The sequence below is a fragment of the Truncatella angustata genome (genome assembly GCF_020726525.1).
Source record: "Truncatella angustata strain MPI-SDFR-AT-0073 chromosome Unknown BKA67scaffold_10, whole genome shotgun sequence".
Taxonomy (NCBI): domain Eukaryota; kingdom Fungi; phylum Ascomycota; class Sordariomycetes; order Amphisphaeriales; family Sporocadaceae; genus Truncatella; species Truncatella angustata.
In genome coordinates, this window is record NW_025763390.1 from 1,272,672 (window position 1) to 1,288,932 (window position 16,261).

At 48.4% G+C, this 16,261-nt stretch overlaps 7 protein-coding genes across 7 annotated transcripts; 4 read left to right on the forward strand and 3 right to left on the reverse strand.

Moving 5' to 3' along the window:
• Window positions 1-163: 163 nt before the first annotated feature.
• Window positions 164-2,385, reverse strand: BKA67DRAFT_583371 (major facilitator superfamily domain-containing protein). The gene is made up of 3 exons (XM_046104067.1): window positions 1,858-2,385; window positions 824-1,806; window positions 164-737 (listed from the first exon to the last, which is right to left on the reverse strand). The coding sequence occupies exons 1-3, from the start codon at window positions 1,960-1,962 to the stop codon at window positions 272-274; spliced, it is 1,554 nt and encodes a 517-aa protein (XP_045952661.1). The 5' UTR covers window positions 1,963-2,385; the 3' UTR covers window positions 164-271.
• Window positions 2,386-3,353: 968 nt separating this feature from the next.
• On the forward strand, window positions 3,354-5,857 carry BKA67DRAFT_95518 (fungal-specific transcription factor domain-containing protein). Its single transcript, XM_046109562.1, has 4 exons — window positions 3,354-3,461; window positions 3,512-4,110; window positions 4,163-4,725; window positions 4,776-5,857. Exons 1-4 carry the CDS (start codon window positions 3,422-3,424, stop codon window positions 5,773-5,775), a joined length of 2,202 nt encoding a protein of 733 aa, XP_045952662.1. The 5' UTR covers window positions 3,354-3,421; the 3' UTR covers window positions 5,776-5,857.
• An 81-nt stretch (window positions 5,858-5,938) lies between these two features.
• BKA67DRAFT_664006 (Six-hairpin glycosidase-like protein) lies at window positions 5,939-7,581 on the reverse strand (the record flags this gene model as incomplete). Its single annotated transcript, XM_046108298.1, has 4 exons — window positions 5,939-6,763; window positions 6,819-7,083; window positions 7,134-7,300; window positions 7,357-7,581. The coding sequence occupies 4 exons, from the start codon at window positions 7,579-7,581 to the stop codon at window positions 5,939-5,941; spliced, it is 1,482 nt and encodes a 493-aa protein (XP_045952663.1).
• A 425-nt stretch (window positions 7,582-8,006) lies between these two features.
• On the forward strand, window positions 8,007-9,989 carry BKA67DRAFT_612793 (chondroitin AC/alginate lyase). The gene is made up of 5 exons (XM_046105400.1): window positions 8,007-8,585; window positions 8,640-9,068; window positions 9,121-9,477; window positions 9,531-9,633; window positions 9,687-9,989. Exons 1-5 carry the CDS (start codon window positions 8,304-8,306, stop codon window positions 9,821-9,823), a joined length of 1,308 nt encoding a protein of 435 aa, XP_045952664.1. The 5' UTR covers window positions 8,007-8,303; the 3' UTR covers window positions 9,824-9,989.
• Window positions 9,990-10,139: 150 nt separating this feature from the next.
• Window positions 10,140-11,807, reverse strand: BKA67DRAFT_668948 (glycoside hydrolase superfamily; the record flags this gene model as incomplete). The annotated part of the gene is made up of 4 exons (XM_046108645.1): window positions 10,140-10,886; window positions 10,948-11,369; window positions 11,425-11,668; window positions 11,726-11,807. The coding sequence occupies 4 exons, from the start codon at window positions 11,805-11,807 to the stop codon at window positions 10,411-10,413; spliced, it is 1,224 nt and encodes a 407-aa protein (XP_045952665.1). The 3' UTR covers window positions 10,140-10,410.
• Window positions 11,808-12,136: 329 nt separating this feature from the next.
• BKA67DRAFT_583379 (FAS1 domain-containing protein) lies at window positions 12,137-13,464 on the forward strand. The gene is made up of 3 exons (XM_046104068.1): window positions 12,137-12,576; window positions 12,852-13,162; window positions 13,223-13,464. Exons 1-3 carry the CDS (start codon window positions 12,375-12,377, stop codon window positions 13,346-13,348), a joined length of 639 nt encoding a protein of 212 aa, XP_045952666.1. The 5' UTR covers window positions 12,137-12,374; the 3' UTR covers window positions 13,349-13,464.
• An 810-nt stretch (window positions 13,465-14,274) lies between these two features.
• Window positions 14,275-15,944, forward strand: BKA67DRAFT_95571 (chondroitin AC/alginate lyase). Its single transcript, XM_046109563.1, has 2 exons — window positions 14,275-15,355; window positions 15,446-15,944. Exons 1-2 carry the CDS (start codon window positions 14,469-14,471, stop codon window positions 15,744-15,746), a joined length of 1,188 nt encoding a protein of 395 aa, XP_045952667.1. The 5' UTR covers window positions 14,275-14,468; the 3' UTR covers window positions 15,747-15,944.
• The last annotated feature ends 317 nt before the right edge of the window (window positions 15,945-16,261 follow it).

The window sequence follows — 16,261 nt, forward strand, 5'->3', positions numbered from 1 at the left end:
AGACAACTCCTGGAAGGATATCCGGATGAACGGGAAGGGCTTCTCGAACATTACTCGTTCCTTGTTTATTGAAACGTCGCCCCAAAGCCTCCCGTGTTGCAACCGGCGACAGTCTGCTGCATGGCAACAATCTTAAGTTAAAAAGGAACGTTGCTAATACGGATTTGTGATACATCTGGTGTCTTGATTGCTTCTTGTTAGTTGTAATAGGCTATCTATTATATGTACTATACTCCAACTCGTAGGGTCAAAGCTTTGTCGGATGCCAGGATCAGAAATCATAGCGAAAGTCAGGATTCTCCTTGTCCGTTAGATCTTCAAAGGCATGTACATGCGAGATTTTGGTGTTATCCTGATCAGGTCGCCCGTCTGTGTCACCGGCTGCATCACGCTTGGCCTTATTACGGCGCATTATCAGCACACGCATGACTGCTAGAGTCATATTGAAAATAACGTAGAGGCAGAAATGGGCCGTGAAGCCCTTTTGGTATCGTGGTGCGTCCGTGGACTGAAAGATCTGTGGGGCGGTCATGTTACCTGCAGCCCAGGCAATGAACGTTATTGCTAACGTTGTTGACTTTTTGGTCTGGCCGGCGATGTTCCGCGAGATTAGCGAGAAGATTAAATTGCCCTCCGCCAGGTAAAATTGAGTGCAATAGAAGGCTATGAGTAGGCCGACGCTATTTGAACCATTGGGCGGGAAACAATATATTATGGAGGTTCCAATGATGGGAGGACTGTTTTTGCGTTAGCGAAGCGGCTCGAAAGTTGAATTCGGTGCTTTCTTGTGCGTAAAGCGAGAGAGAGAAAATCAAATACGTACATAGTCAGACCATGCATCACCCATGCAGTTTGTTGCGCCTTGGTTGCGATAGTCGCACTTCCAACCATGATGATAATCGTTAGAGCGCCTTGAGCAATATTGAGCAGCTGAGTCTGGAGGTAGCTGAATCCGAAAGAAGAGATGATGATATTAGAGAACACCCCCAGACCCCCAATGACCAGAGTCGACGTGATGTTGAGCATGACATAGCACCAGACCAAAGGGTCTCTCAAGGTTTCTATCATCTGGTAGCGCTTCCACTCTCTATTTTGAATGCCAGTCTCGTTAACCCTAACTCGCTCGATCATCAAGCGTTTTTCGTCTTCGTTAAAGCATTTGGCCTTCATTGGCGAGTCTGGCAGCCACCAACCGATGAAAACCGCCCAAAGACAAGTCGTACCACCGAGGACAAGGAAAAGTAGTTGCCAGGACTTGATGGCACCGCCGTTATAGTGCGAGGTACCCCAGGCAATGATACCGCCGATCATCAACTGCACACCAGTCATGCAGTACCAGAGCGACGTAAGGATGACCTGCTCCCGCTTGGTATACCACATGCCGGTCATGATGATAAAAGCAGGCTGGACGCACGACTCGAAGACGCCGAGCAGGAATCGCACAACCATCAGAGAGGCGAAATTGTTCGCGGCTGAAGAACAAGCAATAACCACACCCCAGCAGAAGACGTTGGCAGCGAGATACTTGGCGACGGGTAATTTCTGAAGGAGGAAGTTGGTAGGGTATTCCCCGACTAGGATGCCCATGTAGAGAATGGTACCAAGCCAGCTATACTGTTGTCCATAGAGCCCCGCATCCTTCTGTATGCCCATTACAGACGCGAAACCCAGTGTGCCTTTGTCTAGAGACTGGCAGAAATATGTGCCCAACATGCATGCCAGGATTCGACGATTTACGGTCCAGAACAGTCTTTTGCTGGTTGCATCGTCAATGTGAATTCCCTCGTTGGTGGCATAACCTGCAGTCTAAAGTGGGAGAGTCAGTTGTGCATCAATAAGGAGAGACTACGATCGTACCTCATTGTCCGGAGCGTGACATTTATCTGTCGTTTCCATATTTACTGAAATCATGTCCTCATGGACAGCGTGCGGGTTCGAGGTCTCTACTTTTTCCATGGCCATGCTATCGATGGTTGCAGTGTCTAGAGCTCCTTCGATGTCGTCAACTCAATTGATGCGACTCCACGGGCCCAGTACTTATCTGGAGTGAAATTAATTCTTGCTACATATACGGCTCCTCAAAGACACTCTGGGCCACCAACCGACGCGTTGGTTCGGGCCGGGGCATTCGACCCCAGATCTGCCCAGTCTGGAGAAATGGTACGACGCCATCCCACCGGGACCAAATTGATCGTATTTCATTCGACAGCGGACCTATGCCCGCGAGTTCCTCCGGGGGCCGGACTTTGACTACTGGGTCTCTCTACTGTGGGATTATGGTGGTGTTACATGGCGGAGGTTCTCTTCTCCGTAGTTCACTTGGTTACACGCAACCGAGGCAATAGTCCATCGACTTGGTGGCGGGGTCGAGTCCGGGAGTTCGCCCGTCCACCGCAAAAACAGTGAAACAAGGGGGGAAACGTGGGGAGATTGGGTACTACGCTTCATATTTCTTCTAGCTCGACGTCCATAGATTCCCAAGGGGTCCATCAATGCGGGAAAACGCTTGCTACACATCTTGCGTAATTCGGCTTTTACTTGTGGCTCAAATGGTGCGTACCAAAGTTCATGATGCCTATAGCTATCTATTTGGTGAGCTTTACCGCGGTGTTAAAAGTAGAAGATTTAGTAACCTAACCTTAGAGGTTATTACAAAAGGAGGATATTGACACAACCATAATCACTAATAAATAGACTTTTAAGTTAGACGAACGTATGTATGCAAGCTTGTGACTTCCTACTCTAGTCTAGCCAAGGTTATGAGCTGACTTTGAAGTTTTGTCCTTATCGGGGTAAGGAATTCCGTGTATAGATGAATTGCCCAGATTTCCAGTGGTCCTCCCCCGCAATTATGGGGTTGAGAACCACTCTCAGCTCCCCACCCCGTCAACGCCACACATTTTGTGCATTGTATCCATGGCCGGCATTGTAGGGGATTCTGAAGAGAGGTGCATATGCTACCTGTATTCCAGGATGTCTCACTCCCAACGACGTAATCAAAATCCGTGTAGAATTTTGGTCGAGTGCGCTATCATCACTGTTGCATTCGTCCCAACTTGCTTATGGCCAGGAGCCCTCACGTTGTAACACTGACAAGACCATACTATTTTTAGTGTCCACAGAGAGCTGTAATCACCGAAATGCGGCCAAATGTAGAGGATTCAGAGGAAGATCCCTATGAAGACGAGTTTCCTGATGATGAGGGTGCTCAGCGTGCAGCGCGGAACGGCGTCAAATTCGATGAAGGGCCTGCTTGTCAGGCTTGTCGGCGAAAGAAGGCAAAGTGTTCGCGTGGCCGGCCTTGCTCGCATTGCCACCGATACAGTCAGTCGTTTCTATTCGCGTTATCTGATTGCCACCAGTGCTGATACCGGCTCAAGAGCTCGATTGTATCTATGATGAGAAGAAGACCAAACCTGGAATGCGCACAGGTGCGATTGAACACCTCACTCAGAGGGTAGGTACGTTATGTGCTCTGTAAATTTCGATGTGGGGAGTTGATCGGACCTAGCTACACTTGAGAACATGTTTCTTGGACAGGGCGTCTTATGGCAACAGGTCTGGCGATGCTTAGACACAATAAATCAGCACAACCCGGACGCGTCTCAAGCAGGAGAGCTCAATGGGTCACTGCAAGAATACACTTCTCAGTTTAAACAAGCACTATCAGGTCTGCAGCCAGATAACTTGACAGAGTCATTAAGAAAGACTAGTAGGTCGTCTGCTAAACGGCAGCGGCTGGAAGGAGATTCGCTACCTGAATCACACAGCAAACTACCTTGGATGCGAGATGGGCATCTTTGTATCCCCGATGATCTTATCGATTCTCTGGTGGAGATATATTTCGCCCGCATTCATCCATGGATCCCAATATTGCACACCCGACGTTTCCAGGAGAATATGAAGATACCCCGGGAACGAGAGAAAATGAAGTCCATATTCCATGCTATCGCTTCACTGTGTACACGCTTCTCTGATGATCAGAGACTTGCAAACCATGAGGTACGGTCCAAGTTGGTGCAGGAATGTCGTCAATCGGTCATTCTCGACAGCATGGAGTCTTTTTCAGTTGAGAGTCTTCAAGCCCTCATCATTTGCGCATTTGACACAGTACGTAACGCACCGATTCTATCATCGATTGCTACCCCCTAACTTGTTCCAGATTGGTCGTGGCCGAGGCCCTTCAGCATGGTCGATTGTTGGAAGTATGGCCCGCACTGTGGAGCAACTCCAGCTGAACATTGAAAACGAGGACAGTGATAACTTGAACGGATCAAAAGTCCTTATAGCCCGAATGGCCTTTCTACCACATTGTCGGGACTGGGTTGAGGAGGAAGAAAGGCGGCGAGTATTCTGGAATGTATTCCTCATGGATCGATTCTGTAGCATCGCAACTGGCTGGAATTTGTCCCTCAAAGGCACGGAGGTCAAAAGGAGGCTACCTTGCGAGGGTACCCTATGGAGGATCGGCGAACCACTGACTTCCCCGACCCCTTACTTTGGTATCTCAGAGACGACTAACCCTACCGAGAAGAGCCTGTTGCAAGTGTGTCCTGGTGCAGACGATCCGTCGTCACTCGGAGGTCTGTCATATTGCATCGAGGCTACCGAAAGTTTGAGCCTGGTTACATCTTTCTTTCTTCGGCAGGTCGTCGATGTTAATGACTTACAAAGTATTCGGGTGTGGTTACTGCGGTTCAAACAACTCGACCTTCGCCTAGTACAGTGAGTTCTTGAGCATTTTCTGTATCCGCCTATACTAAAATTTTTACCAGATGGAAAGTCTTCTTACCTGAAAGGTGGAGGGAAGCATGCGCTCGGAATAGTGACGGCAACATGGACCCAAATTTGACACTAGCCCATCTTACGCACAATACTGCCGTGGTGTTGCTCCATCAAGGGATTGCCTATCCCTCTACCGATTGGCAGTCTGCTCCAGTCACACTACCTTCTGTATCCAGCGCAGATACTTGTGTGACCGCTGCGCGAGAAGTTGCCATTATAGCCGACAATTTTCTACAAGACGCAGACTTCCTCACAAACCCTCAATTTGCGTTCTGCCTTTTTATCTGTGGAAGAATGTTTCTAGCTCACGCAGCGTATTACGGCGTCGATCTGTCTCGCGAGATTGAATTGATTCTGCGCAGTCTCTGGGAAGTCTCACGGAGATGGAATGGCCCTTACGCAGATGAAGCTGCCTCAGGCTCTGGAAACAACTTGGCATCCAAGTTTGCGTCGCGCTTGATTGAAGCAAAGCAGCTCAGTCCGATCACCGTAGATTTAAGACAAGCTGCATACTCCGACAACCAAGTACAAGGAGACAGTGTAAAGACAGCATCATCGGCGTCTACTGCGAATCCAGCGGCTCATGCGAACAGATACGGTAGCGATATCACCACACATCCATTCACGATACCCGATGGAGGCTCGCAATTCGTGAACAATTGGCAGAACTCGTCAGGATTATACCACGTGACAGCAGCAGCAGAAGCAGCGCAAGAAGCATCACCAGACAGCATTTCACTTGCATTTCCTCCACTTCCGATGGCATTCCAAGCACCTAGTGCGCCACCTACTGCTATGCATTCTCCCAATTCTGGCGCCATCAATCTCGCTCCTGGCCCAGGGACAATTCAATTCGCCCAAGGGGTGGCGGGTTTGGAAGACCTCAATTCTTTCCTCGATTACACATTCCTTCCAGATCAGAGGGTCAGCATGTTTTCGCATCCGAATGGACCTGTTTCCTCAGAGAACAGTACTCGAAAGGGCAGATAATAGCATTCTTTGTCGTCCTCAATACTAAAATACTCAAGTTAAGGAGTTTTGTGATGTACCAGGATCTAAAAACAAACCGTCTCTGCATAGCCGCCAAGCCCACAAATTCTCTCCTATTTCTATGTCATCCTGTGCTCCTCAATCTATCCCGCCGAACTACATGCTATGATCGCATTTGACTCGGTGCTGCTTTAAATGGGGTAACACGACCAACAAGGCCCCCAACGTCCATCTTCAGAAGCTCGTTGCCGACAAGTAGGAAGTAGTAATCCGCGTAGACCAGGCCATGATTAGCCCATCTTCTTGGCGCGAATTCATGATTGTTGATGGTAGCGCCATTCAGTATTGTCTCGGCACCGCCAGGCTCGACGGAGACGGTCACCACGTCTTCTGTAGGTCGCTCAACCATCTCAATCCGCTCCGTGTGTTCAATGAATGAAGATGGCGGGTTGATGTGGTGCATAGCAACAGCATTCACCAAGCGTAATGCATGATTGAGGTATTTGGAGGGTTTCCCCAGGGAAACGAGGGCTTTGTGGATGAGCAGGAGGCCATAAGCCGTGATCATGGCGGCGCTGACGTCAGGAGCTTGCGAAGTCTTACCGTCGCGCTTGGCGTCGTCTTCGGCATCGAAATCCCAGGGAGGAACTCCAGATTCCGGCAGACGATGCAGAAAATAGTCTGCACAATTGACTGCGGTCTCAAGGAAAGAGCGATCGTGCGTCCAATTATATGTCTCCGCGAAGCCGGCGATGGCCCATGCCTGTCCACGCGTCCAGCATGAGGTATCTGTATATCCCTGGTTCGTTAGACGCTCCCTTACACCCCCTGTGTTTGGATCAAAAGTTACTAGGTGGATGGTCGAGAAGTCATCTCGGATATGGTTCTGCTGCGTAGTGCGCGCATGCTGGGCAGCCGCTTCGTACATCGCGCCGTTGCCGGTTTGCTGCGCTACGTAGAAGAGGAGGTCGAGATTCATCATATTATCCTGCCCAGTTGTTAAGACAATCTGCCTCCGCGGGATTTAAGCAGGTGAGACTTACTATTACAGTTAGAAATTCGTTATCTGGATCCAAGAACTCATATCGTTTTGTGACGCAAGTATCCCAAGATCGAATAAGTCCTACATTTTTGCTGAATCGACCATGCAATGTTTTCGCAGCCGTTTTCATGGTTTCTAATGCTCTATAGTCGTGGTTGAGATCCCAAGCCACCTTTGCCCATGGTGCAATCATGAAGCCAAGGTCGTGCGTCGTGCTGAGATGCGCGTTCTGGTGCAAGCTCTCGGTCCACCATCTACATGCAAATCTTTCAACTACAATCAGTACTACATCACATCATGACATGAAAGGGCATACTCAAGGTGTTGCTCATGAACTCCGGTCGCCTTGAAGTTGCGCTGCCGCTCGAGGAGCAGATGCAGTGACCCGGGGAAGAACCCTGAAGTCCAAAAGTCCAGCTCTCTGTATACGTATTTGGTGCCTCCAGGTTTCGTATACTCGGGAAAGTAAATAGGCGGCTTAGGCTATTTTTTGATATTAATAGGCTACATCGATAGGTCTCTCGCTGGAATGTACATACCTGTTGAAGTGCTTTCGTGGCAATACCCCAGAGCTTCCCAACAGTCGAATTAGAGTAAAGATGATGTATTGCACCAATACTGAGCTCTGTTGGCGGTGGCACATCTGATAAAGTGGTTGCTTCGACATCTGAAGATTCTTTGGGAGTCAGAAGGCTGATATCAGGTAACTCTTCAATTATCAATTCATCTTTATGATATCGAGCACGTTTTCTTGTTGGCGCCATGTTGCGTGTATGATCTTGGTACACCGACAGAGGGCTGTGCAGAATACCGGGTTTACGACTTTGGCACTTGATTTGTTTGGAAGATGTTCAATCGCGATAACGTCTAGGAGCAGATCACGATAGATCATTCTTTTACTCTCGTGGAGCATATTCCCCGTGGGTTGGACTTTCTACAGCCGGTCCGGTACTGCGGCGAGCATCCCGTATCGCAGCTTGACACAAGCTAATCCATGGAGGCGACCGGATCATTGAGCCGTCTTTAGCGTGCATTCGAGCTGGACTACTATGATCTAATTGGCATTAGTGGTAGATTAACTACTAGTCGTCGTCAGAGCAATCTTGCAAGCATCTGCTGGCTCGGGAGGTCGGAGAAAGTCTCGGAGCTCACGCCGGTTGGTCAGTGTGTGCAACAATCACCTTCGCTACACCCCACAGAGCACAGCGGAGAATGTGGAAGCTACCAGAAATCCATACTCTTGTTCCAATAAGGAAAGCATGTCCATGCTTTGATCAGGAATCTGGATCTGGATCCGGAATTGAGTGCCGATCACTCGGTTAAGTGAGTAACGAACGTGAAGCACAACGTCCCATGAGATAGCTGGGTTGGGTATGCATCAAGCCCGGGTCGCAAATCCTTATGATGTTATAAGTCACCTCCACCATTTGTTACGTGGCTAACATGATCAAATTCATGGTCCTACCTGTCAGCTCGACAATCGAACATGGCCCTCATTAGCATCATCGTGAGTTTCTGTGCGCTGGCGAGCTTTTCACGACTGGTCCACTCCACAGGTACTCTCAGTGGCTTGCCTATACTTAATGGCCCCATTCCAGTTATGCCAAAGGTTCTCGGGTCCAAGTCTCGGATCGGCGAGTTCATACATCCTGGGCTATGGCATACCCACGATGATCTGGAACGCATCAGGTTGGGTGTTCAGAACGGGGTAGATCCCTGGAAATCAGCATACACCAATTTCAGTACCAACCAGTATTCCCAGTCTTCTGTACGCAGTACGCCTGCCTAGAATTCTCTTCAACTTTGTCTGACTTGACCATAGTATGTGATTCAAGGCCCGAAGAGCATCATATGCAGAGGCAGTTGTAACAACTACACTAGCTTGACCAACGATGCTCGTGCAGCTTATCAAAATTCTTTGATGTGGTATATTACCAAAAATCAGAGTCATTGGGACCGCGCCACCACCATTCTCGACGCATGGGGTACCAACCTGACGAGTGTCATTGGTGCCGACACATCGCTGCTGATAGGACTTGAAGGCGCCTTGCTTGCGAATGCCGCTGAGATAATGCGATGGGAAGGAGGCTGGATTGAGGCAGGAGCTAAAGCTATTGGATCCAGTGGCTTTTCCAATCAACTATATTGGCTATTAGCTAGGCAGTCCATCATAATTGGTCAAGCAAATTACGGCATGGTCAGCATCAAGGCTTTACTTGGTTATGCGGTCTACCTTGACGACGTTACTATGGTAAGTCTCATCACCCAACGTATCACATGCTTGCCCTTAACTATGAGTATAGTGGAATTACGCCATATATGCTTACCAAAACGATCCTTGTGCTGGCATATACGGTAACTTCGACCCTTCCACAGGGCAAGGTGCCGAGACAGGTAGAGACCAGGGCCACGCCCAGGGCGCTGTTGGCTGGTCCGCTGAATCTGCTCGAATAATTCAGTCTCAAGGCACCGACGTCTTCTCCCTAGGTGACAACATCTTACTAAAAGCTGGTGAGTATACCGCGAAATATAACCTTGGATTGGATGTTCCATATGATCCCAAATTCTATCGCTGTGAAGCCATTCTTGTCAATGGGCCGTGGAGTGGACCGTCACCTATCAGTCGTGGTGTACTTAGCAACACACCTCGCATATATGACGTAAGTCTCGTTTCACCGAACAAATCTAATGCTCAAGTTGTTCATGATTATAGATCCTGTATTACGAGTATGCAGTGAAGAAAGGGCTCAATGCTCCCTACATCACGAAGATCAAAGAAGCCCTTCAGACGACGAACGGTGGAGAAGTGCCTAATGGTAATTTTCAAGGATTTACACATGTGATAGAAGTCACTGACATTTTCCAATAGGTGCTGATCATCCCGGATGGGGCGATTTGATTTGGGCTTATCCTGGAAAAGGGAGTTTCACGAATAATGATAACCGGACGCTGTGGGGTGGCGGCACTATCGGGCAGAATGGTACTGGTAATCTAAACCTGCCATAAGTTGATCTTGTAATGAAATTTATTCGGTCTACACGGGAAGCTCTTGGTATCATAGTTCGAACTTCAACGCTGTCTGATAGCGTACGTTTCCTGCAATACTACTGTTAGTACCCGTCTTGAAAAGAAATTAAAGAAGAAGAAGAAGAAGTTAATGTCAACCTCTGGTAATAGATGGAAGCTTCCAGCATTGAGTACCAAATCTTGAATTTGATGACCTTAAGTTTCGCGAGATATCAAGTCTAAAGGTATTAGATGCTCATTACGCCAATACCGCCATGAGTGAAGGATGCGGTCAATTGTTATACTCAGTCCAAATGGGATTTTCACAAACATTTCCGCAACTGATCACGCAAATTCAAACCCTACTGTTATCAGCACATGGCATTAATGCAGTTTTTTACAAAACCGTTCTGTGTAACGGCCTTGATGTACAATCAGGAAGGGATTGAATACTCACTCTTGATGAGGCATTATCAGTCATCACATCAGGAGGGCATTCTTTTCGTGACATCTTACAGTTCAACTGGCTGGAGTTGGAAGATTTTTATCATACTTGGTTATTTTGGTCAAGCTAGAACCAACATCTGCTATGAAAAGACTAGAACTTTGGTCTCATGCGAACCTACATTGGCAAGAGTAATAGTTCCATTGGAAAAATCAATGAAAGTCTTTGCCCACACGTCCCTAACCTGTGCTTTTCCATGCACGTAATCCGCATAACGTGGCACTGCGTACAGTGGAATCGTGATGTCCTTGGTTGTTTCTTTCTCGTTGAAGGCAAGGATAACAAATTTAGAGCTACCGGATGTCAGAGGCCCGGCCCAAAGCTGGAAGCTGCCTTCGTTTGACAGTGCTGACGCGTAATCAACGGCAATTCCTGCGTCATCCTGATTGATTGCAATGATCTCCTTGTTAAGTAGGACCTCAAGGGATGATTGATTGATACTCGCGAGATTGGCGCCAATGATCAGCGGCGACTTCAACGCCGCCCAGAATGAGAAATGTGTCTGTTCTTCAAGCTCGGTCATATTCGCGTTGCCAATCTCGAGCATATCCATATCGGCTAGAATGTGGTTAGTCCGAAGGCTTCTATAACAAAACAAAATAGAACAGATTTTACATACCCCAAGCGCCAGGTTTCTGAAAATATGATAACTCTCGCATCTTTTTAATCATGGTCAAGACGCTCACCCCAGCATAACCGGTGTTCAGGCAATATGCAGTTTTGCACGCACCAGAATTATCAGAAGCAAAAGATGCATGGATATCCCCCGACATTCGATATGAGTCCGCAAGCTGATCAGCCCACAGCCATGGAAACTGGTGACCCCACTGACATAGAGAGAAAAAGATATCACGGTCTGTCATTCTAAGAGCGTGCGCCATGCGCCAAAATCGCTCTTGCGAAGAATAGATAGCAGCGTGGAACCCGCCACAGTTGTCGTACTTCAGGTAATCTATGCCCCATGAAGCAAAAGTGGCCGCGTCTAGCTCTTCGTACCCATAGCTTCCTGGTTTGAATGCGCATGTCTTGATACCTGCGTCACTACAGTATCATCAGTCTCATTAAACTTTTACTGCACGCAGAACCTACAACTAACCTGTATATCCCAACCTTGAGATTACGCTCATGAGCGTAGGTAGTTATTTTACCCACTCCATTGGGAAATCGTGTCGCATTGGCCTGTTGAAGCCCATTAATATCCCTCTCATCAGACCATCCTTCATCCATCAAAAGATATTCATAACCAGCAGCTGCAAGACCCGTACTAAGCAGTGCATCGGCAGTATCCAGAATGACACTTTCGTTTATAAAGCTTTTGAACGCATTCCAGGAGTTCCACCCTATAGTAGAGACTTAGACGGAGCTTTGAAAGCGGTAGTCGTTAGGATCATACTAACCCATTTGTGGTTTCTTGGCTACAACGCTGGCTAGGCATGACGGAGTAAGCAGCAAAAGCGGCAACATCAGGATATTCAACATGTTGTAGGTTTCCTAGTCTTTCATTCCCCGTCGAAATTTCATCCAAGTCAGTGTTCTTGTCTTCGTTCCGGCATACTTATGGGATGGGCCTTTTCGCGTGACTACATACCAATCCATGCCACAGCAGGAGCATCAACTAAACTGTTGCCGCTGCCGCCTCAATATGCTATGCACCAATGACTTGACTCGGGCCAAGTCGTATTGGTCTCCCGTCAGTTATAATTTGATCGGAGACTTGCCGATACTTCGCCCGTCTCCGAGGTGCTTGGCTAGGTGAATCGAATATGTGGAGTCTCCACGAAGAACCCCCAACCCGCTTTGCTTTTGGCCACACATTCATTACAACTGGAACATCGTCACCGCCAGGCCAGTCCCGGAACTTTCGTCCCATTATCCGTGGCACGACCAGATTGAGATGGATCCGTCGTAGACCACCATGGTGGTTGCCGGCATATATGGCCATGCCGCCGAGCTCGTATTTCCTTGGAACGAGGGGTACTTCATCATCCTGGTCTATCATCCTTTAGATGACAATAATTCATGTCTATTCGATAAAATTTCAGCATCATGAGACTTCGAAATTTTGTATGGAGCCTCTGGCCGGGCATTGCCTACTCATCAATCATTGACCGCCAACTGCTTGATTACGCACCTATACCTACCGACGCGTATACACCCTCCCTAGGTCCAGATACAGTGACTCTTTTGGACTTTATCAAGTCCCGGCCTGAGCTTTCTAGCCTCAAAAACATCCTGGAGCAGACTGCCGGTGAGATACACAAAATCTAGAGATTTATCTACATTCAACACTCCCCAATCCTGCCTCCTACAACATCCATCCTCCATATTCGAGTGTAAACTCTCATTGAGACGTCGGCCTATCACTATAAGGAACCATGAAGGAAGAATCATGTAATTTTCTATTTTCTTGTTTACAACTAGCATTGTGTACAGGTCTCTGCAAGCTTTGGGTGGTTCTATTTTACTGCTAGACTAGTAGATGGCCAAAGTGTTGTGCCCTCGGCTCTAACAAAATTCTCATAGGATTCACAGAAGCTTTTGGTACATCAACAAATTGGAATTTCACCTTCTTCGCGCCGTCCAACACAGCGTTTGAGAACACCGGCTACTATTTCGAAACCTTTGCCGTTACACCCAAGGGTAAATGGTGGCTTGGCAACTTGGTTCAGCACCACTATGTACCCAATACGGCTATGACGTCGAAATCCTTCAACACCACAGCTCTGAGGTTCCAGACGGGCTCTTACCTCTATGTTGGAGCCCAGCTTCAGAATGGTTATGTCAGGCTAAACAATGCGTCCACAGTGATCGAACCCGATATAGCCGTTACCAACGTGAGTTTGCCCAATAAGGACATTTCAAAGCATCGACGCCTTTTCTGAGCTAAGCCATAGGGAATTGTTCACATAATCGATCATATACTAGATCCAGCCGCTCAAATCTTTGAGGTCGACCTGCCGAAGGTGGCGCAGTCATTCATAGCCGGCAGCTGCTCCAATATAGCTCTACCATATTGTTAGTAGATTATAGTTCAACATATCGAACTCGACCAAACAAATGAAAACTGTTTTTTTTCTCGTGCTTAACCTCCTTAAAATTAGGCTGGATGATTCATTGAGACTGGCCTGGGGTAGATATTGTGCTTAATTTACTAAAATTACAACTCGAGACCACAAAATCAGCTTTTCGACCGATAGTTCAACCCTATGCCAAAGAACGATTGTGAGTAAAATTCAGGTGACAGGGTAGTCATTTTGAGCCCTTAGTAGAATCGAGACGTACACATACTAAGGTGTCTTTCGTGTGTAGCTCTATCCAAATCGCAGTTCACACCTATCAGCAAATAAGTACATATCATAGCAAACCGCAACTCGTCTATGAATGGATTCCGCAAAATTGTCCGAAATTTTTGCTTATCAATGAATCGAAATGAAAATCATCTTGCAGTCCCTACACATGTAGAATACACGCAGGAACAAAATATTCACAAAGGCCCGACATATGGGCCGGATGCGACATGGAGATGTCCTTTCCCGGCCGCGCTCGTCGTGTTTGGGAGACAGATTGGGCACGAACTACAAGTGTCGGCAGTGAATGTAACAGACGAGATACAATTGCAGAAGTTCAAAGAGGTACATGCACTCTGGCGCCTAGTATGAACGTGACAGCCTATCATGTTCCATATCATACTACTGACTTTCCATACAAAGTACCAATCAAATCCGATAAGTTTCCGAGCATCCCTTATCATGTCAGAAAAGACCACTAGACCTTGACTGCAGGTGAATAGCTACATTCTCTTCCCGGCAAGAGATCGACACTGAATTGTGTTGGGGAATGCGCTGCATGAATCTGCACCCCAGACTTCCCCAGACGCCACCATACAGATCCACTATAATAACACCTTGTGATTGGGGTACCTTGAACTACGGACGATGTCCCGGAACTAACTCCCTAAGTATAGCGGATACCATTTCGCACTACATGAGTCCTTCATTTGCTATAGGAGATTAAACGTCTCGACGAAAATGACTGGCATAATATAAGTAACAGTATTTTCACATTTTCCTTGATCGCGGATCCAACCATAAATTCAGACTTGAGGACCAATTGGCTAAACCACCTTCTCTCATCAACACCATGAAACTTGCACAAGCCTGCTGGCTCCTTCTCCAAGGTTGGCTCGTGTCAGCAGCATGCGTCGGGAAGCGCGCGTTCGTGCATCCCGGCCTGCTGCACACGCAAGCCGACTTCGCGCGCATCCAGGGCTTCGTCGACACCCAGGCCTCCCCCATGTACGCGGGATGGGAGAAGCTCGCGGCCCACGCCAACGAGAACTACACGGCGAGCCCCCAGGAGACCATATGCCGCGGCAGCGGCAGTGACTGCACCGAGAACTACGCATCGCTGTTCCGGGACGCGTCGGCAGCCTACGTCAACGCCGTGTACTGGAGGACGACGGGCTCAACTGCACACGCGGACGCGGCGGGCGGGATCCTGGACGCCTGGTCGTCGACGGCTAAATACATCAACGGCTCCTCGGACAAGTTCCTGGCCAGCGGGCTGTACGGGTACCAGCTGGCGAACGCGGGGGAGATCCTGCGGGACTATGAGGGCTGGTCGGGGCTGGCGGACTTGGTGGATATGCTGGGCGGCGTCTTCTACCCCATGAACCACGACTTCCTCGTCCGGCACAACGGTGCCGCGATTGACCACTACTGGGCCAACTGGGACCTCTGCAACCTGGTTTCCATGTACGCCATCGGCGTGCTCGCGGACAATTCGAGCATGGCTGACGAGGCCGTGGCCTATTTCAAGGGCGGGGAGGGCAACGGCGCCATCGAGAAGGCCATCTGGGTCACCTACGAAGAGGCCGGGAGCGGCAAGGTCCTGGGCCAGAACCAGGAGGCCGGCCGGGATCAGGGGCACGCGACGCTGGATTTCGCCCTGCTCGGCGCGTTAGCACAGCAGACCAAGAACCAGGGCGTTGATCTGTTCGGGTATCTCGACAACCTGATCTTAGCAGGGTAAGTTTTTTTTTCCCCTTCCTCTACAAAAATACAAGCGTTCTTCACGGCCGTAGTTTGACTTTTTTGCTCACCACGTTCCTTTGTCAGATCCGAATACATGGCCAAGTACAACCTGGACTATGACGTTCCGTATACTGAGTACGTGAACTCGGACGTCAACCAGACGGTCATCTCGGAAAGTAGCCGGGGAGAGGTGCGACCAATTGGTGAGCTGCTCTTCGCACACTACAGCTCAGCCAAGGGCCTGAATGCGTCGTGGACTGGCGCCTATCGCGACTATGTTCTCGAGCAGAGCGGTGGTGCCGAGGGCGGCGGAGGAGATTACGGTCCGAACAGCGGGGGTTACGACCAGCTTGGATTTGGCACAATTCTTTACCGTTTAAAATAGGGGTTGAAGGGTTCAGGGGTTGACGAGTACACATTATTACTACGAAGGTGGAGGTTCTGTTATCATCATGATGAAGCCTCTTATTTCTTCAATTGTCATTATTATCCATTCTTTTTAAATTTTCATTTTGGGACCTCCAGTTTCAAAGTATGTCATGGTAAAACTAATAGCCTGCATGTAAGACAGACAAAATTGGCTCAACAGTCTCTAGGAACTGTGCAAAGCTTTACACCACATGCTTGGAAGAAAAACACACACGAGGATTCATACCAACCTAAACCTCAAGCCTCGTGCGTTCAGCTCATTTGCTCTTTTGTTCATGGTGTAATCTGTCAGTCACTCTAGCAAACTCGTCGAAACCCTAATAGAGGTCGTTATCGAGAGTCACTCTTGTGGAGCCCATGTCGTGTCAACTATACTTGATACCTTCACCTGTTCTCATGGGGCTTATTGATCTTGCCGTGGTTCCCTAACCATCTCTTATTCTCCACTTGTTCGATCAAGACACAACGGGC